This window comes from Schistocerca nitens, chromosome 5 (assembly GCF_023898315.1).
Source record: "Schistocerca nitens isolate TAMUIC-IGC-003100 chromosome 5, iqSchNite1.1, whole genome shotgun sequence".
NCBI classification, from domain to species: Eukaryota; Metazoa; Arthropoda; class Insecta; order Orthoptera; family Acrididae; genus Schistocerca; species Schistocerca nitens.
The window spans coordinates 624,866,297-624,888,554 of NC_064618.1; the positions used below are offsets into that span (position 1 = coordinate 624,866,297).

Below are 22,258 nucleotides of genomic sequence, written 5' to 3' on the forward strand. Positions count from 1 at the left end.
GGGTGGACGTACCACCGAATTGCTCAACACGTGGGGCGTGAGGTCTCCACAGTACATCGATGTTGTCGCCAGTGGTCGGCGGAAGGTGCACGTGCCCGTCAACCTGGGACCGGACCGCAGCGACGCACGGATGCACGCCAAGACCGTAGGATCCTACGCAGTGCCGTAGGGGACCGCACCGCCACTTCCCAGCAAATTAGGGACACTGTTGCTCCTGGGGTATCGGCGAGGACCATTCGCAACCGTCTCCATGAAGCTGGGCTACGGTCCCGCACACCGTTAGGCCGTCTTCCGCTCACGCCCCAACATCGTGCAGCCCGCCTCCAGTGGTGTCGCGACAGGCGTGAATGGAGGGACGAATGGAGACGTGTCGTCTTCAGCGATGAGAGTCGCTTCTGCCTTGGTGCCAATGATGGTCGTATGCGTGTTTGGCGCCGTGCAGGTGAGCGCCACAATCAGGACTGCATACGACCGAGGCACACAGGGCCAACACCCGGCATCATGGTGTGGGGAGCGATCTCCTACACTGGCCGTACACCACTGGTGATCGTCGAGGGGACACTGAATAGTGCACGGTACATCCAAACCATCATCGAACCCATCGTTCTACCATTCCTAGACCAGCAAGGGAACTTGCTGTTCCAACAGGACAATGCACGTCCGCATGTATCCCGTGCCACCCAACGTGCTCTAGAAGGTGTAAGTCAACTACCCTGGCCAGCAAGATCTCCGGATCTGTCCCCCATTGAGCATGTTTGGGACTGGATGAAGCGTCGTCTCACGCGGTCTGCACGTCCAGCACGAACATTGGTCCAACTGAGGTGCCAGGTGGAAATGGCATGGCAAGCCGTTCCACAGGACTACATCCAGCATCTGTACGATCGTCTCCATGGGAGAATAGCAGCCTGCATTGCTGCGAAAGGTGGATATACACTGTACTAGTGCCGACATTGTGCATGCTCTGTTGCCTGTGTCTATGTGCCTGTGGTTCTGTCAGTGTGATCATGTGATGTATCTGACCCCAGGAATGTGTCAATAAAGTTTCCCCTTCCTGGGACAATGAATTCACGGTGTTCTTATTTCAATTTCCAGGAGTGTACAAATGCTTGCTGGATGCGTGCTACATTTTCATCACTTGTTCTCGGCCGTCCAGAACTTTTCCCTTCGCACAAACACCCATTCTCTGTAAACTGTTTATACCAACGTTTAATACACCACCTAATAGGAGGTTTAACACCATACTTCGTTCGAAATGCACGCTGAACAACTGTCGTCGATTCACTTCTGCCGTACTCAATAACACAAAAAGCTTTCTGTTGAGCGGTCGCCATCTTAGCATCAACTGACGCTGACGCCTAGTCAACAGCGCCTCAAGCGAACAAATGTACAACTAAATGAAACTTTATAGCTCCCTTAATTCGCCGACAGATAGTGCTTAGCTCTGCCTTTTGTCGTTGCAGAGTTTTAAATTCCTAAAGTTGTGGTATTCTTTTTGAATCACCCTGTACAATTAGGCTCCACATCATTGGCTCGGTGGTCAATGTGCCTGACTGGAATGATGAATACCCAAGTACAATTCCTGGTACTCCCACAGATGCTTCCTTGGTTGGAGGACTAGAAAGTGATGTACTCAGCCTATGAGGCCAACTGAGGAACTGGAACGCTTCAACAGTTTGAACAGCAGCTTGCTGATGCCATGTCCCACCACAAAACATCCAAATGATGTAATTTGGCAAATGATGACAGGATGACAAGTCAGCATTGACTTGTCTTCTGGTGCTGATCATATAGTTACTTCTTTTTCCTTAATAAAGTCACATACATAATGCTTCAGAAATCCACATTTTCTCTTAAACTCCCCTCTTTTCGATCCCCTCCTCCCCACCCACCCATCCATCCATCCGTACTGTCTAAAGTGTTTGAGAAAATGAAAGGTTCAGTCTTGACCCCTCTGATTTCATCCATTTAATTAAGCAGACGTAGTCAACTCCCTTTAAAATCTTCATTTGAATGCTGCTCTTTCTGATTCAATGCGTAACACAAGTTGCTTACCAATTGCTGACACCTTTACATTAGTTATCTGGAGAAAATCATCCTCAAGCTTTGCTTCATCTCCAAGAGGTATACTGATGTACCCAAATGGTTCTGTGTTGCAAATATGAAGTGGAATTCCTGCAACATAAACATTCTTTAGCAGAGGATGTTACAAAATTTAACAAACTTATCAAATCTGAGCTCAACATTACATTACATGTACAAAATAATCCTATAAATGCTACCCATGTCGTCTATTACTATTTCTACTAGCTCATGAGAATAAGCAGTAGCTTTGTTTCTATTGACAGAATTCACTGTTGCAGATAAACCGTTAAATATATCCTACAGGATGTGAAACTGGGCAAACTACAAGAATCCAGTACATCTCTAAACCAGCAGCCCCAACAGTCTATGTCGCATACTTCGTTTTTGCTTCTCTTACAGGTTTCTCAGTTTTCGCATTCATCATGTTAGATTCTTTAGCAATAGCATACAACTAAACCCATCCCTCCAATAATACTTTACAATATCCCTTTTCCTCATCTAGTCCCTCCCTAACTAACTTTCTTCCAATACAATTCACTCCATTCATATATTTTATATAAAACCATATATATTATGAGGTGGGCCTCTTTCAGCAATTGTGCTGAATTGTGAAGTTCGCCTTCTTTCTAATCCTGCACAGAAAAAAATATGTCATTCCTCCCTGAAGAAGGAACTAATAATTCCAAAAGTTAGGAATATTTTTTCAGTTTTTGCACCTATCAGAAATACTAAAATTTTACCTCCTGTATGCAAGTTCTGGCCAGCCATTCCGACTGTAAATTTAAAGGTAGTAATAGCTCACTTGAGACTCTGGCGATGAGTGGTGAAAAATAATCCTGGTTAGCTGTTTGTAACTTTATGATTTGGAAAAAAATTGTCCCCTGTATTGAGAGATCAAACAGCAGCTTATTTGAGGCAAAGAAGTTTGAAACTTTTTAATTTCTTTTGCAAGCACTAAACAAATATTAAAAAGGTCCTTTCTTTTACCACTTTTAACTGACAATGCAAAAGATATGGTAGATGTTCTCAGAAAATGAAGGATGCAGAAACAGCTAATTAATTAACACATTATGTTTTGTGAATTCCATCATGAAGGAAAAGTTTCAGACATGTGGAACAGCTCATGTATTTCCAGGCATAAGCTACTTATGCAGCTTACATCTGCAAAGTATGCTCATAACAAATTGTGACTAGTGCTAATCTACTCACACTGATAATTATGGAATTCTAGATTACTTTATAAATGTAAATGCTGATTTGGAAAAGCTATTGCTCCTCTTCTCACACTCCAAGATGCTTTTTCTTAATCTTATACCTGAAAAAAGTATTTGCCTAGAACAGAACACTACCAGTTGTCTGTATATTGGCAAAGTCAAAATCTACTAAATATGAACATCAGAATTAAGCAGAAATTACATCCCAGAGTCCAAATATTCCAATGAATTATAGAAGGAATGGCTAATGAGATGTTATTTAACTTTGGGAAATCTTCTGGAGGTATTAGACAAGCCATGGCACCTCGTTGGTGCAAAGTTTTCCTACCCCTCATCTTCAGATGAAGTGATGGTGGGTTCATGTCATGTTCATTCCTTTATAGCTGCTGGATGGCAGACCCTGCAGACAGGCCATTGGGTTGACTAGTCGCGTGCATCCAGAAAAGACGTTGAGCCCAGCAGTGCTGGTCCATCCCCCCCCCCCCCCCCCCCAGCTGGATAGTAGGGGGGGGGGGTCTGGATGTTGAGTCCTGGTGCTGACTTTCTATTCTGCCCACCAATGATCAAATCTCAGGACCTATGGTGTAGCACAGCACCTTAGTCTGTTCAAAAACAAATGTGACATTCAACAGGCTATAACTGGACAAAATTGAAGAAAACTTTGTTCACTAGCTACCTGCAACTAGCATTCAGTCTCTCACTTTGCATATGGGTGGGTATGGATGGAAACATCTTTGCAACCAGTGAAATCTCCAAGCAGAAAGCTGCTGTGAAACAAGAGAAAATGTTTTAACTACTTCTGGGGCTCATCTGCAGAACATTGACATTAGTGATTCAAGCATAAGTCAGTTTAACAAGAAAGGAACTGAACAAGGTGACAACACTACTGCTGTCAAAAGGTCTGAATTTTGCACCAATTCCAAGCAGTGGTGGATACAGAAAAACCTAAAGGAGGGGGTGCTAAAAATACCTTGAGCTACCTTTACTTTTATAGTAATAAAAATAATCAAGTCACATGCAAAGTTGAAAAAAGTTTTATTTAAACTGATTATACATATATACAAGACAATTCCACCTTATGATATAAAAAAGTTACAGCTGTGGTTCTCTTCCTTAAATTATGAATTCTATTCGCCCATTCTTCCTGGCAAATTGGTTAATTACATCACCAATAGGACAATCAATGTCAGGGTGAGAGTTCAACAGAGTTAAGCCATTAAGCTGATCCTCCTCCATTGTCGACCTCAGTCTTAATATTTCTGCTTCTGAATGTAAACTAGCATACAGTTCAGCAATAGTCCATATTTATAACACTATGTATCGAAGATTCTCTGCACAAGAAAACAGTAGAATATTCACGACTTTTCTCGAACATATGCCAGACAGAATATCGTATCATGATCACTAGAATGGCCGCGACTTTTCTCATACGTATGTGTTGGCTATCTACATGTCAGACAGAAACGTATAAAATGATGATGACAGCTACATAGGAAAGTACAACTACTCGATTCAGTTAACTGATGAAAGAAACGAACAAATATCATGTGGATTGACTGGCGGGGGCGGCACAGGTGGCAATGCGGGCGGCCTTCGAGGCGGGGGACATGCGCCCCACACTGGTTCCAAGAATATTACCTATGTGAGAGATTATCAACAGTGTCAAACAGGCCAGCTGTCGACTCTCCTCTGATACTGATAAAAACATGAGAAGGGAAATGAGCCGTATCTGTGAAAAAGCCAAAATTATGAATAATAATGTCTCACTGCCAGAGTGCAGGGCTATACATGCCCTCCATTAGGACACTGAGTCAGTCATCCTAGCAGCTAACAACAAAGGCAATGTGACAGTGCTCTAACAGTCAGATGACTATTGACAGAAGATTGAGATGTTGCACAGGATACAGCATACAAGCAAGTGAAGAAGGACCCCCACACACAGTGTGACAAAGAAGACCATCTTACTTCTCAACAATTCAGGACTGGACAAGGATATGGTCAGAAAGTTGTACCCTTCAGCACCAATAACACTATTGATTTAAAGCATCTGAAAAAAAGGAATAGGGGGTCTCACTACACCTGACAGCGAACACTATAAACCCTCAAAGCATGGCTTAGCCAAACAGTTGAAGCAGGTAATAAAACTTCTCATAGGGCCCTGTTCACACATGTCAAGAACTCAAATAAGAAAACAAGTGCCTAGTGTTACTTCCATATACAGGACAGTCCACAATCAGGGCTGCCAGGATAATGGAGAAAAACCATTTTCCACCCGATGTTAAAATTAACAATATGCTTAGGTCTGCTGAAGACCAATTAGTAGTATGAGCACCAATAGTTAAATTTTTTAAGTATTCTTCTTTAGGTTTATTCTTGGTGGTTTTTATACTGGGTATTTTAGGACATTTTGACAAATGTTTTTTGTCAGTAATTATAAAATTATTTATGTGATTTCCTACCCTTTACATCTAAATACTTACTTTTTTGTTTTACCTTTGAGCACCATGCCTAGTTATTTATTATGTTAATTTTTCATTGTGCTTTCAGATAACCTAATGATGCCTTAACCAGATGAAATGCATTGTTTTTCAGCCAATAAAAAGCACTGTGCAACCAAGGACTGGTCTTTTAATAGTAATCAGAATATAAAACTCCATTCTGAGCTTTGGAAAAGGATACATAGTCCATTGTTAATTAATTTTACTTTTAGTATTGTGGTTGTAAACTGCACAGCTCACTGTAAATTCATTACTGACGTTAAATACAAATGTCATTGTGGATGTAAGTGTAAGAAACCTTTGGACCCTGAAAAGACTTTTAAAAGTGGTTCAGTTAGCAACTTTCCTGTCTTAATATTCTTATTACATACTTCTGTAGAACATACTGTTTTTGACACTAGCTGAATTGCCCCAGAAGAATGTGCTACAGGGAAGTATTGAGAGAAAGTTTGCAAGCAATCATGTCAGCAGCTCAACACAATGAGTGTGTTTCACGAGTGCAAAGCATGCAGGACTCAGCCTTTTAATTAACTTAGCCATGAGCTGGTGCCATCTCAGTTTGTTATCCATCATAACGGCAAGGAAACTCACATATAGCACCTCACTCAGTGCATGAACATTGGTCTCTGCTTCTGGTACCTGGAAGTCATTTTGTTTGTTTGGAATTGCATAATATGAGTTTCTTTTTCTTTTAAGATCAAGGAAACAGCTGCAAGCCTGTTCAGCTATTCTCCTGTTTGTGCAGAGTGTCAATGTGTTTGGGTCCTTTATCACTATACTTGTGGCATCAGAAAACATCACAGTTTTTGAAGAGTCCTCAAATTCCCTGAGCACATCATTTGTGTAAGTAATGTTTGCTCACTCTAAATTTTATCTTAGTCCTCTGATATCACTTGTTACTGTGACCCTCTGCTTTCTCTTGTTGAGATATGGCTCCATATATGTAAGGGTAATTGCTGTACATCAGCTGTATGCAACTGAATTACGCTCCCAGCACAATGTCTTCAACCAACAGGTTTGCCTAGCCTTGGCCCACATGTGTTACTATTCTATGACTATTTACAAATATCATACAGTCATTACATGTTGTGTACACGATATCATTAGTAACAGTCAGTTGAGACACTGGCTGTTACGGGTGCACCAAATGCCATCAGCCATGCTCCCGAGCAACATGCACCTCATCAAAATAGTGGTGCTGCTATCGACAGACCATTTCCATCCACGGGTTATGTGGTCATCCGACTCTTGCAGATATCCTTCCTCCTGCTGAATATTTAAAGCTGAGCACAACTTCTAGCAAGTAGCATTCCATCACACACTCAGTTCCAGGCAAAGGGCCAGGTGCACCTTGCAGCAAATCTGTCAGAACTTTGTCAAGACCAGCCCGCACACTTGTATCTACATCACCACCCTCTCCAGGCTGTACTGCAAGGCCAATAAGTTGCACTGCACTGCACTATAGACATCGCTCCAACACCCCTTGGTATGGGAAGGAAGGAAGATTGGGTTTAACTTCTCATTGGGGTTTAACATCTCATTGACAGCAAAGTCATTAGATGCAGAGCACGAGCTTGGATTGTGCCAAGGATATGGAAGAAAACTGGCATGCTCTTTCAAAGGAACCATCCTGGTATCTGCCTTGGAGCAATTTAGGGAAATCATACAAAACTTGAATCTGGATGGCTGGGTGTCGATTTGAACTGACCTGGGATGACACTCCACAATGGGAATGGTATCAGCAGTGGACTCTGTTTCTGTTACTCTCGTGTGATCATGAAAAATTTTTCAACTCTTAGGCTTATTGAATTATATTGTGAGCTCATGCTGTGAATAGAATTGTTCTTTACTGCAACTTGGCTAACATAACTGACTGTAGCATACATCACACCCAACAAGTTTCAACACTAATGTCTTTAATGCCTTGCCATTTGATTTCCCTAGTAGTATATTTATGATTTACACAAATCTAGGCACTAGTATAATCACAGAAGATGCTCTTGTTCATTTCTATCATGTGTGACTGAGATACTGCAATGTCACATTTACAAGCGTGCACTTTGCATCTGAAATTTATCTTTGCTCAGATTATATGTATTCAAGATGTCTATACCTAAAGGCAATACAAGGATTCCATGCTTTCTCAACTCCAATCACTGGAAATTACAAAGTTATAATACATAAAATCATTAATGTTCAAGGCTCTCTCTTTCACACACTTCTGATTGATCTCACTTGTGATCACTTCTGAGGAGAAGGTAGTATGTGTAATATTCTAGGTTACATAAATATCTTAAATGAAATATCTGGGTTCATCTTAACAAGTACCTCAGTCCTGATTTATGATGTAGATAATAAATTTTCTGTAAAGATCACATACAAAGCATTCACTTAGTGGAATATTGAGGTTTTATAGTGTGTAATACATTGGTATTCTATCTGGTGGTAGCCTACATTCCTTAAATAATAATTATAATTTCATTTAGTGACATTAGAGCCTGCACTCCTGAAACAAGTCCAGTTCAAGGATTAACTTCATTTGCATTAACAGTGTGCCCCATGTTGAAACCTTTCACAAAGTTCACTATTTTTCAACTTTGTGCCTCTATAGTAGAATTGCTGGTTATGTAGAAGCTCTTTGCCAGAGAGGCTTGTGGTGCGAATATGGTTCGTGAGGCGGTGTGGCTCAGACAACAAGGGGGTCTCAAATTAGCAGCAGCATGAGGAAGGTAGCGAGTGGGGTCCTGTGCTGGGAGCAGTCCATGTATGTGCCAGAAAAAGAATTGGCTGCATCTGGAGTGATAGCGTGACCTGGTTGTAGTTGAGAGCGGTTGTTTGGGAAGCTGTAATGTGGAAAGGAGCTCCCCTTTTACATGGAAGAATGCTTCAATTGCACAATACTGGTGTTGCTGAAGGAAATCAGCAGTTACAGCAATGGTTGGAAGTCTGTGCAGCTGTAATTATACTATTGCTGTGCCCCGGTTGCATTGACACATGAGTACTGGATAATGCCACATGAACTGAGTAATTTTATTATTGAGTACTTGCCCACCTGTGTGTTGTAGTTCTTCATCTTGCAGAATTGTGATTGAGTCTGCCCTTGTGGGGTGCCATTATTTCCAATGTTTTGTCACTGGTCATTTGTTTTAACTGTTCATGTTGCAAGGCTGTCATTAAGCTTGCCCTGGTGGGCGGCCATTTTTTGTATGCATTTGCAGGACCAGTGGTAATCGACTTATGTTTCAGGTCTTATCATGCCAATTTAATGATGTGTGTAATGTATTGTCAGGAAGTGTGCACAAGACTGGCATACGAAATAAAATAAGACACAAGATAACAGCTCTGCAAACCCATTGAGGTAGCAGTGGACGCAAATTTTTTCTTGAGTTAAGTAATTACATTTTGTAATTTGTTCAGTATTTCTGTACAGTAATTGAGCAAATTTTAAATTGTAGCATGAGAAACTGGTGTGTACAAAACTTGTGATAAAGGGGTTCCACTGTAATTTGCTGTGTATTTCAAGTGCTTTTGTTAAATTCGATTTATCTGACTACCTTTCTAAGTTGAATTGCTGTCAGTTTGTTATTACAAATTTGTTTAAAGGTTACTACACATATTTTGAAATAGCCTCAGGCATTTTAAACTTTTCCTGACAAATAATTATCAAGCTTCAGTTGAAACTTTTAATTGATGTTATAATTACTTTGGGCTCAAAGACAATGTTTTCTAATAATTTTTCAATAAGACCTGTTGTTATAAATTTGTTTTAAAGAATGTCTCAATTCATGTTAGCCTGGCACCTTACCACTCCTTAATAGCTTCTACCATACCAATGGTAGCAGAGCACAATAAGAAGGTGGTGGGATTCTGAGCCTGTGTTGTGAATGGACATGTTTCCATTTTTTTTAAGTGCTTGGCACCAATTGTCATTGTCTTAATATAGCCATTCTTACATTACAGTTTACACCGATCATACTATGGAAGCCAGGAACATGCTGGGGATATCATATTTAACAAAAAGTCAACTTGAATATGTGCTTGCCATTGATCAAGAAAAAGTTGATGGAAGCATAACTCTGATTAATGCAATGGCTGCGCGGATGCCTGGAACGCTGCCTTGTTGTCAACACGGAATTTGTGAGCCGTGTAAGAGATGCCTGTGTGTGTTGTAATAGCCTCCTAGAACCTGTGCAGGCTAGTATGGAGTTATTGCAGGATAATGTTCCGAGCCATGCGCAAGCATTCCGAATAGAAGTGCAAATGCATCTTTTGATCAATCGTGTTCAAGATCTTAAAAAGTAGTTGCTGACCCCAAAGAGAAAGTGCTTGTTCAGGATTTACGCAAGAAAATAATGAAAGTGCAGTTACAAAGTAGTTTGCCAATCTGGCAATAAAATGAGCACGCATGGTTCTGGTCACGCATGTGAAACGGTCAGCGATTGTAATAGAGTGGACATTGGTACAGGGGTTTAGGAAATGTGTAATACACTACCCAATCCTTTTCCGACCTGTTTGCAACTGCATCAGAGTTTGCAATAGATACTAATGAACGGAAATAACTATGGCTCGAAGTTAGATTATAAAATTTGAGCAAAGCTTTGCAAGCGCCTGATATAGTAGGGTTACAAACATTTCCTCGCACTGTAGGGAAACTTAAAAAGAGTGATTACTGATGCCATTAATGAACATCTATCATTAAGTAATTTTAGGAGAAAAGTTCTGCAACATCAGCTTTCAGAGTAAGCACACCGTGAATTTATAAATTCTCATGAATATTGTGTGAAAAGGAGTTCGGAGAATTTGGCTCAATATATTGAGGAAATCTGGGTAGCACTATTGACGCTGTGTGAATAAATCTCAAAGAGTGATGCGGTAGGAAATATAATTCAGGGTCTTTGGGTAGACGACAGAACAAGGGCAGTATTTTGCACTAAGTCACAGACATTTGTTGAATTGCATCAATTAGTCTTGCACATTGAGCAGTTTCAGTTTTGTGATACAAAACACAAGAACGAGGATATAAATGCTTGTAACAACCAAATACAAGCTCCCACAAGTGAACAAACTCAGCCTATGGCTGAATTTAGAAATGATATAGTGTGTTTACAATATAATAAAAAAGGGCATTTTGCATGTAATCGTGTTGAGGGTCAAATGAAGAAACAAACCCTTTAAAAAAACAGTTATAGGTGTTTCTGTTATAATGAACAAGGCCAATTTGCAAGTGACTATAAGAAAAATCAGGGAAGAGGGAAAACTAATTGACACCACAAGGAAAATGGGCACTGTAATAATATGAACATATTGATTAAAAAGACACATAAGTGAAAGCATTTATGTGCTGCAACTGCCGCTTTACATGTACAATGTTTCATGGAGAACCTGTTTGTCCACTACTAGACTTGGACAGTAATTTTTCTCTGTGACAAATGACGGAATCAGCATTTTGAACACCTTTCCAGGGTCCCGCAGGCACAGAACTCGGATTTATGTTGCTGCAGAGTCAACACAGAGGTTGTTCCTGCAGTAGACACTGTTCTCTTATATGATAAAATTCAGGAGCTGAGTTGGCCTATTCAATTTATTACTGACAACTGGCTATGCATGTCATATTGGGATGTGATTTTTTTTAAAGAAAACTGGTTGTGTTTTAGATTACGTGGATTTTGCCATTCAATTTAAATTTAGGCCGGGTGTAAAATACCATTTGTGTCAGCATCATTGTTGAGCTAATGTACGTACCATCCAATCTAGTGTTTCCAGATCTGATACATCACATTTCAGTACTGAACAGAGCGAGGCCTTGTTAGAGGTGTTAGGGTAACTTCCTGAAGTGCTTGGGCATCACAAATAAAACTGAGTACACCAGTCAGTTGAATGATAAGGTACTGGTTTGCCAGCCCCATCTCGTTTATAAAAAGAGTTGAGGCAGTTGGTGGATAAAATGCTGGCGGAGGAAGTAATCAGACCATCTGTGTCTTCTTACGCCTCAGCCATGTTCTTAGTGGCTAGAACTCAAGAGCAAGGTTACCAAGTGGTAGTGGATTATAGAGTGCTCAATAAAAAGATGATTTTGGAATCTATACTGTTGCCTGATTTGCATAATTGTTTTACTTGGTTTTCTGGGGCTAAGTATTTTTCCATCATGGACTTAAACCAGGCCTATCATCAAATTCCTTTGGCTGAAGAATCTAAAGCAATGACTGCATTTACCACTAACTAGAATCTGTTTGAGTATAATCAGTGCCTTTTGGTGTTGCCATAGGGGTGGCAATGTTATCTTGTTTATTAGATTCAGTTTGGGGAGATCTTAAATATAAATGTATTACAACCATCTTGATGATGTCATGATCTATAGTTGTACCTTTGATGATCATTTGTTGCATATTGCCCAGGTCCTGGAAAGGTTGCGTGAAGCTGGTCTCACACTTAAACATTCCAAAGGCAATTTAGTGCATAAGGAAATCTCATTTTTGCAGAATGTAGTTTCTGCTGATGGTGTGCATATCGATCAGCAACAGACTCTAGCAGTACAGAAATTTCCAATAGCAAGAAGCAAGAAGGACATCGCTAGGTTTGTCAGGATGGCGAACTTTTTTTTGCAAGTTTGTGCCACATTTTGCACAATTAGTCGCACCCCTCAACCAGTTACGGCGCAAGGGAGAACTTTCTGTCTGGCGACCATCCCAGCATGCATCTTTTGGTCCTATAAAAACTGCTTTAGCCAATGTGCCTGTTTTGGGGGTGCCTTATTTCAGTTGCTAATTTATCATGCAGACTGATGCTTCGAACACTGGTATTGTCCCCATCTTGCTTCAGGAAATTAGTGGAGAAAGGAAGCTAATAGCTTAAGCCTACTGGGCATTAACTGAAGCAGGAACAAAATATTCTGTTTATGAACTGGAAGGTTTGGCTGCGTTGTTTGTACCTGAAAGGTTAAAATTCTGTCTTGAACATAGGCAGTTTCTACTGGAAACCAATAACCAAGCGTTGTCATGGGTGCTGGCTCATCCACGGAAGATGGGAAGACTTGCTAGGTAGGCGGTATGGATATCGGCATTTTGCTTTGAGGTCTGACACATTAGGGGAACCGACAAAGTCACCGATACCCTAAGCCAGGAAATAGCAGAGCAGGGGACTGAAGAAATTAATGAAATGTGTGTTTGTACTATACTAGAGGAAGAACCTGGACTATTTGGTGATCTGGGTGCTATGCAAGACAAGGATGCACAGATGGTGCAATTAAGGGCTGGTTAAGAAGGGGGGGGGGGGGGGGGGGAAGTTCCAGGGTACTGGTTGAATAAGGGGATTTTGTGTTATACTACCTGTCTTGATGGAAAGCCTAAGATTTGCCTGTCCAGGAATTAGTGCCTGCCATATTTAAGTATTTTCATGAATTCACTTCGGGCAGTCACTTAGATACCTTAAAGACTCTTATGAAAATTGAGGTGAACTTAATGTGGCCAAACCTAAATAAGAAGGTGAGGCAGTTGGTTAGCCAATGCCAAGAGTGTCTTAAAGCTAAGCCAAGTCCGCATTCAAAGGAAGGTGAATTAAGTTCTGATAGGGCAGAACACCCCATGGGAAAAAGCTATTTATTGATTATCTTGATCCTCTCCTGGTTGTTTCCGAGCAGGGTGAATACAGCTGAGGAAAATATTCAACATTTGTCTTAGGTTTTCTCCGTCTCTGGGGCACATAGGGTCAGTGATTGTATTGTATTGTATTTTATGTTAACCGGGGGCCTAGAAACGACGGAGAGGCTCCGTCCCCACCGCAGCCGCAGTGGTTCACAATCCCATGACGACTACCGCAGTCCACTTCACCCCTCCGCCGCCCCACACTGAACCACTCTTTCAGGGTTATTGTGCGGTTTGGCCCCCGGTGGATCCCCCCATGGAATGTCTCACACGAGACGAGTGTAACCCCTATGTTTGCGTGGTAGAGTACTAGTGGTGTACAGGTACATGGAGAACTTGTTTGCGCAGCAATCGCTGACATAGTGTACCTGAGGCGGAATAAGGGGAACCATCCCGCATTCACCGAGGCTGATGGAAAACCGCCTAAAAACCATCCACAGACTGGCCAGCTCACTGGACCTCGACACAAGCCCCCTGGGTGGATTCGTGCCGGGGACCAGGTGCTCCTTCCCAATCCAGAAAGCCTTGCGTTAGACTGCATGGCTAACAGGGTGGGCCCTGGTCAGTGATAATGCTCAAGCCTTTCTGTCAAAGGAACTTAAAAAGTTTTATTTTGGCAATGCTATCCACCATGTAACTACTACACCTTATGAGCCACAACTGTCATTTGCAGAGCGTGGGAAATCGCAGCTCGAAATCCGCCCTTATTATATTTCATTTGAAGGATCAGACCCAGTGGGACTAGTCAATAGGGTTGCTGTCCTTTTCATTGAATACTGTACACCATGAGGCTCATCAGGCTACATCTGCTAGTCTCATTTTTGCCTTATTTGTTAATTCACCACTGTTGAATGTCTGTAGTCGATCAATCACACACTGCCCATGGATGGTAGTCTGAAGATTATAAGTAAAAATTGGCGGGCCGCTAGGAACAACAATCTGCATGTGCACAAGAGGGAGACTGTGTGATACAGCAAGGATAGGCGTCTCATCACTCTTCACGTTGGCAGTCAGATTTATGTAAAAAAAAATTTGGACACAGAGTAAAGACACTGATGAAACCACATCTAAGATGATCCCTCAGGCTTTGGGTCCATATGAAGTGATCCAGGTTCTTATCCCAGTTACGTTCCTGGTATGTGAAAAATCCAGTGGTAAACCGATAATGTGTCATGTGTTGAAACCTTCTGCAAAGTTTGGTATGTTTCGACTTTATGCCTCTTTGATGCAACTGCTGGTTGTGTAGAAGCCCTTTGCCAGAGAGGCTTGTGGTGCACGAGGAAGGTGGCGAGCAAGGCCCTGTGCTGACAGCGGTCCATGTATGTGCCAAAAAAAGACTTGGCCACATTTGGAGTGATAGTATGACCTAGATGTAAATGAGATCCATTGTTTAGCATGCTGTAATTTGGAAAGGAGGTAAGAGTGCTTCGTTTGCATGATACTGGTGCTGCCCAAAGGAGATCGGCAGTTGAAGCAATGGTTGAAAGTCTGTGCAGCCATAACTATACTGTTGTTGCAGGCTGGTTGCATTGACACATGAGTACTGGGATATTTCCAAATGAAGCCGAGTTATTTTATTATTGAGTACTTGCCCATTCAATTGTTGTAGTTCTTCATCCTGCCTAATTGTAATTGAGTCTGCCCTTGTGGGGTGCCATTAGTTCCAGTATTTTGTGAGTGGTCATTTGTTTGTTTTAACTGTCCATGTTACAAGAGACAAATTGAGTTGTTGTTAAGAGGTTACCGTCATGAAAGTGGTTCAGTAACATGTTTTAAGCTAGTTTCTCAAAACAGTTTGACCACAATGGAAGGAGGATGATGGATATATAATTAGAAATCACTTCCTTATCTCCATTTTTATATTACACTACTACTAGTGCTGGTACTAGTACTACTATTACTAGCATCTTAGTAATGGTAATAGCATAAGAAGAATATTTCTCATCAGAGCAGCAAGAAATGGCACTTATGTCAATGTACAATGGCACTGTACAATAACACAAGTTGCAAAATGACTGTGTGGACGATGTGGCCTATTTTACATTATATTTTAATTCTACATGACGATGCTTTGCTGAGTGTATTTCTACGTTTTGACGATGTCGTTATGGCTTTATCACAATAGGACATGGTGTAGAACAGATCTGAAGATGGCCTTTACTGACTCAAACCGGTCATCATCAAAAGACTTAATGTTGTGATCAAAGACTGGAATGAAAAACATCTGACAGTACCTGGATCACTGTTTATCTTCACAACTATGTCGTAGCTTGTGAAACTTATGTCCCCATTTTGCTGTCTTGGTATCACTGATCTTTATGCATAAGGTTTCAATCATTTATGGTGCTTGTTGCCTCTGCTTTGTTCACTGTCCAGTTTGTTTAAGAGTGTAAAAACAGAGTCCATACATGCTGAAATATGCTCACTATTTTTTATTTACTTAAATTTGGCATATTTCGTGACAGTACCTTTTCCGTATAATGTTTACAAGGCGATATTTGTCTTGGCTTCAGTTGTCTAGTGGAAGTATGATTCCACAATGCCTCTTTGTCGGCTGCTGAAATGACCTGGTTCAATGCGTTTGCCTCATTTTTAGTGCTTCAAATACCATTTCTTCGAATGTGGTTTCTTCTTAAAGTTTATATAAAAAAATAGTAACATAATTCTTTTTTTTTCTGTTCACTAGCAAATTATTTATGACGGCGACCTGCACATAGTTCTACCGTCAACACACACCAAGAGTTAACTGCCGACTGACTACAGTCAAAGACGACTCCAGCATCAAAGACATTTTACACAACACACAAGCTTCCACTTGTAACCTGTCTCTTTGATATTCTTTGTCACATCTACTAATAGTAATCAATATTCTGTCACTCTCAAAAATATAAGTAAATTAACGTAAGATAAGGCAAATTACAATAAGAAAAATTCTGACAAAAAATATAAGAAAACATTTACTATTTGGTATCGACAAATCCGGTAGAAAATAACACATCTCCCAGATCCATTACAACACCCATGTCAGAACCTTAGAAAACTAAGATGAAAATGGAGTTAAAAGCAATTACATGTCAAGCCCAATCAATGGAATGAAATAGCACTAACAGCAAGGACTTCCTCCTAGAGAAAGGTCCACCAAATATGCTGTAGAAACAACAGAGGTCCCAAACTAAAGATTAAATGTCCTTCATCATATTGCTGCAACGGGTAAAAAGTAAAACCGGTCGACAGCCCATGTGTCATTCGCTATAACAGCTGATAACTCAAACAGCAAACATACATTAGAACACAAGTGGTTAAAATAAGGGCATTCATTCAGGAAATTGTGAATCGTCAAAGGTTAATTACAATGAGCACAAAGCGATGGGGGATTACCACTTAACAAATGGTGATGGCTGAAATGACAGTGCCCAATACGCAACCTAGCTAAAATGACCTCCTTGCAGTATGAAGGCAGAGAGGTGGTCAGACAAGCTGCTAGGAGATGTTTAATTCCCCAGGGCTTGTTCCCATGAAGGGAAGAGCAGTAGCAATGCCAAAGTGACACCACCTGCTGACAGATGGCAACATGGAGATCATTGGAAGGAATGGAAGAACTAGCGGGCCAAGGTAGGAGGACTGAAGACTCATTTCCCATCAGAGAGATAAAACCAGGAGCCTACACAAACATCGCAGTGGCTCCCTCAAGACTGAGTAAGTGGAAGTTTCCTTGGACCCATTGCACTATGGGGTAGACAGTCTACACACTCAGAGGCTCTGAGGGGTACTGAGAGAATCAAAGCAGATGACACAATTGAAAAGCCTTTGTTGCCAAATGTACTGCATGGCCTGATACAGGGCAAATAACTCTGCTGTAAATACCAAGCTGTCTTCTGGGAGTCAATATCAAAAATCGTCGGTGCCAATGATGAAGGCAAACCCAGCACTACAGTCAGACCAAGAGCCATCAGTGTACACGAAGGTACTATCACTAAGTTCCATGTGAAGGTTGAGAAAAATACAGTGATAGATCAAATCTGAAGTAGTTTCCATAGGAAGCAAATGAAGTCCAAGGTGAACATGGGCCGCTGCATGAAGCCAAGGTGGTGAAGGGTTCACACCCATCGGGAAAGTGGCAGGTAATGTGAAGTTAAGGTGCTGCAGCAATAGTCAAAAGCAAACTCCAGGTGGTAGCAGAGAAGAATGATTTGCCCCATACTAGCGGTCTTAGTAGTCATCAAAGGAGGAGGCATAGGATGGGTGGACAGGCATGGCAGACAAATGGTTTGCATTTCTGCTGAGAACAACATCATGTCAGTATTACAGTGGTAGTTTGCCAGCTTCTGCACAGAGACTCTCAAAGAGGCTAGCATAAAAGACACTAGTGCCAAATGGATTCCACAATGGTGGATTGTATTTAGATGGCATAAGATGGATGGATGTGTAGATACATTAATGAAATACCCATTGTCTAATTTTGAATGGTCAAGGGATCGGTACAAACAAATAAGGGTGGTCTGATCCGATCCGCAGGAAGTACCACTTAGGATACATTGGACATTAGGGACCAGGCACAGCAGATTGCCAGATAAGTCACGTGGAAGGACCAAGAAAGTCTTCTATCAAGCATGAGCCCAGGTATTTTGTAATTTCAGTGAATGGCAGAGCAACAGGCCCAAAATATAAAAACAGTGGAAGAAACCCACTGTGCACCAGAAATTCAAACAAATGGTTTTGTCAGGGGAAAAGCACAATGTCATTGCTGATGCTCCACAAGTAAAGATGATCAAGACACTGTTGAAGATGTTATCAAGCATGAGCCCCAGGAATTTTGTAGTTTTAGTGATTGCAAGAGTAACAGCCCCAAGACGTAAAGACGGTGGAAGAAACTCATTGTGCAGCTAGAAATTCATACAAACAGTTTTGTCAGTGGAAATGCAAAAGCCATTGACAATGCTCCATAAGTAAAGACAATCAAGACATAGCTGCAGATGCCACTCAAGAAGACAAGTCTGTGGATAACTGTAATATATCGCAAAATCATCAAACGAAAAGGGATCGGAGATGCCTGGTGGAGGACAGGCTATAATAAGGTTAATGGCTACAGCAGAGGATGACATTCAGGATGGAGCCCTGAGGTGCCCCGTTTTCCTGGATCTACATTTACATCTACATTTATACTCCGCAAGCCACCCAACGGTGTATGGCGGAGGGCAATGGTGTTGAACAAGGCAGAGCACCCATGTACCTTGAAAACTCAGTCTTTTTAAAAATTCCTGATGGGAAGGGGGCAGGCAGCCTCAGAAACCCCGTAGAGAGTATGGAGGATACAAGTTCCCCAGCAGGTGTTGCAGGCATTCTACAAATCAAAAATCATGGCCCACAGTCTGATATTTTTTGCAGAAAACCAATCATCACATAGATTAACAAAGTGACAAGATAGTCAACTGCAGAATGGCATGATCAAAATCCATACTGTGCAGTGGTTAGTAAATTGCGAGGCTCTAGCGACCATACCAGACAGGCATGACTCATATGTTCCACCACCTTTCAAACACAGCTGGTGAGAGAAATTTGGTGGTAGCTAGAAGGAAGGTGTTTGTCCTTACTGGCCTTAGGTATGGCTGGCTTCACGCCAGCAACTGAAAAATGTGCCATCTGCCAGGATGCATTTGTTCATATGAAGGAGAAAGTGCTTGTCCATAAAGGAAAAGTGCTGCAACATCTGAATGTGAACATTGTCTGGCCCTGGGGAGGGAGACTGGATGAAGTGAGAGCATGATCTAGTACCCTCACAGTAAAGCCAGCATTGTAGCATTCATGATTATGAGAGGAGATGGGTATCAGCTGAGCCTCCTCCACTCATTCCCAATAGAGGAGAGCAGGGTGATAGTGGGTGGAGCTCTAAATTTCATAGAAATAGTGGCCAAAGGTGTTGGAGACACAGTGTGGTCCACAGCGACATCATCTGCTACAGTGAGGCCAGAAATTGGGGAATGGATCTTGGTCCCAGGGAGCTGTCAAAGATTGGCCCACATGATGGAAGAGGGAGTAAACTGTTAAAAGAACTAGAAATTAAATCCAGATAGCTTTCTTGCTATCCCAAAGATGCCATGACAGTGTGCATGCAACTGTTTATAACGAATGCAGTTTGCCACTGTAGGATGATGGTTAACAGCATTGAGAGCATATGTCTCCACGTGCGAATTGCATCACCACATGACTCAGTACACCACGGGAGCATGACATGGCATGGTTAAGGTGCAGTACAAGGAATGGAATGGTCTGCAGCGGTAAGGATAACATTTGTATGGTATTCAACCTAATCATCACAACTAAGGAAGTATTGTTCGTCAAAGGTCGCCAGGGAGGAGTAAAGTTGCCAGTTGGGTTTACACACAGGTGGGGTGGGAGTCAGCAAAAGGGTAGCACATTGGAAATGGTTGCTCAAGTATGTGTCAGAGAGAATGGACCACTTGAGATATGGGCAAGCTGGGCATTGCAGAACAAGTGGTACAAATGAGAATAGGTGTGCATGGAGTCTGAATGGAACGTGGGTCCTCCAGTGATAAGGCAGATGATGATGAACTGATTCACGCCAGCCAAGAGGGCACCTCTTAGACAGGTTCTGGAAGAGACCCAAGAGGGATGGTGCACATTAAAGTTGTAGAGCAGCAAAAAAGAGTGACAGTTGCCCAGTAAGCTGGAGGAAGTCTGTCCTAGTGACACTGAATGATGGGGAGGTGGGGGGGGGGAGGGGTGGAAGGGATGTAGACGGTACAAAGAGAAAAGGTGAAGCAAGGAAGGAAAATTTGGACTGAAACAGCTTGGAGCTGCATGTTCAGTGAGACGATTTGACTATGAACATCATCCTGGATGAGCAGTGTGACTCCCTCATGAGATGGAATGTTGTCCTCAGGAGGAAGGTCAAAAAGGACCACAAAGAAATGGGTTAGGTCAAAGCAGTTACAACGAGAAATTTTGTTCTTTGGAGGCAGAAAACAAGTGAACACTGTGATTCCAAGAGCATAACTCCTCATTGTTGGATCTAATGCTGCAAACATTCCTTTGGAGGAAAGTTATGATGGGCAAAGGGGAGGAGAAAAATGTGAAGTGTTTTAAACACCTTGATGGCTGCTGAGCAACAACCTTTAAAGACTCACTGCTACAGGGTGCAGAGGATGGAGCATCCTGCTCCATGAGACCTACAGAGTTGTCGGCATTCTCCCTTGATCGGTCTGCAGAGTCCAGGGCAGAAAATAGTTGACAGTGTGCACCGGCAACATGGAGGTCAGCCAGGTGAGGGTATCGCATGGCGACACCATTGAAGAGGATCTCCAAGACCGTGAAAGGTAAAGACCGTTTGCCTTGGTTTGATTTCTTGGAGTCTTTGCGGGTTGGCTGATATAGACTCCAATGTTAGTTGGCTCCAGGGACATTAAATGTCTTCGCAGAAGTATTCCTTCTGTCCTTTCTGGCATTCTGGTTGTGTAGCAGGTGATTTTGCAAACGAAAGTGAAGATTTGGTGGCTTGTTGCATAGGTAGGGGAGAAGGAGATGGAGATGCTGTTGTGACACTGGGCAATTTTACAACGGCAATGCTGAATTTGAAGTCGCAAGTCAACATGACCATGTACTTAGTGGAACAAGGTGTAACAAGAATGGTACTTTAAGTGCCAGATGGTAAAATGCAGGGCTTCTGACTAGCCAACAATTTGCAAGCAACAGTGCAATGCAATCTTTCTTTTGCCCAGATCTCCAAGACGACACGCTCATCAAGATACATGGGACATTCTTTTGATACAGCAGGGAGGAGGAGGTAGGTAATTAACATCATGAGCATCCCTACCACAAGTAACACACTGGGCCATGTTTTGACAGGACATTCAAGTGTGGTTGTAATGTTGACACTGGTAGAAGCGCAGTGGGTTTGGAATGTATGGTGGGACTGTGATGACTTCATAGCCCACTTTGAACTTTGTTGGATGCACTACTCTATCAAACCTGAAAAAAATAATGCGTGTAGGCACTAAGGTTGCATCAACCTTTTTCATTACCCGATGGGCTGCAGTGACGCCCTGATCAGAGAAGGAAGTCTGGATTTCTCCCTTGGTCAGACCATCGAGCAGCCTAATTGAAACAACAGTACATGGAGATTTCAGCATTCTATGGGCTTTGACATGAATAGGAACGCCATGGAGGAATGAAGCTGCAAGCAGTTGTTGGACTTGAGAATCACAATTGGTCTCCAAAAGCAAAGTGCTACTACATAAACGAGAGCATAATTTCACAAGATTGCCAATTGTATCAACATCTTCCTGAAAAATAAACGGATTAACCCTAGCAAAAGACTGACCTTCTTCAGTACATAATACCACGAGGAACCTAAGTGCAATTGGGAAAGTCTTGGAATCTTAAGCCTCATTACATTTACATTTAGTAGACAGAGTGAAGTGGTGCTGGATCATTGCGAGAAAATCCCCCATGATTGCCAATGTCTCTGACACTACTTTATCAAAATTAGAAAAAGAATGCATGTAGGCACTAAGGTTGCATCAACACACCTCACGTCATGTATCCCAAACTCCTGGCAGAGGTACCAAGTGGCAAGTGGGGAAGGTAACAGCTCAGGCAATCGCTCCTCCTGAGCCTGGCCTGTACCAGAGGGTGCGTGCAAAACCTACCTGTCGACCCAGGGCTGAGAATTATGCTTTACTCATCCACCCGTTACACATCAGACACACAGGCTGGCCTTCAGGAGTGCACAGGGAGGAAGAGGAAACTCAAATGCTAAAGCAGAGGAAGGACAGGAGATGATGAACAAAGAAAGAAAGAAAAAACA

At 42.0% G+C, this 22,258-nt stretch overlaps 1 protein-coding gene across 1 annotated transcript in view; it reads right to left on the reverse strand.

The window, feature by feature from the left end:
• The window catches only part of LOC126259947 (glycosyltransferase 25 family member), an 846,623-nt gene that overhangs the window by 777,170 nt on the left and 47,195 nt on the right, over positions 1 to 22,258 (reverse strand). Inside the window, exon 4 of the mRNA XM_049957050.1 lies at positions 2,053 to 2,172. Coding sequence (XP_049813007.1) covers positions 2,053 to 2,172 — 120 coding nt within the window. The remainder of the gene's footprint in view (positions 1 to 2,052; positions 2,173 to 22,258) is intronic.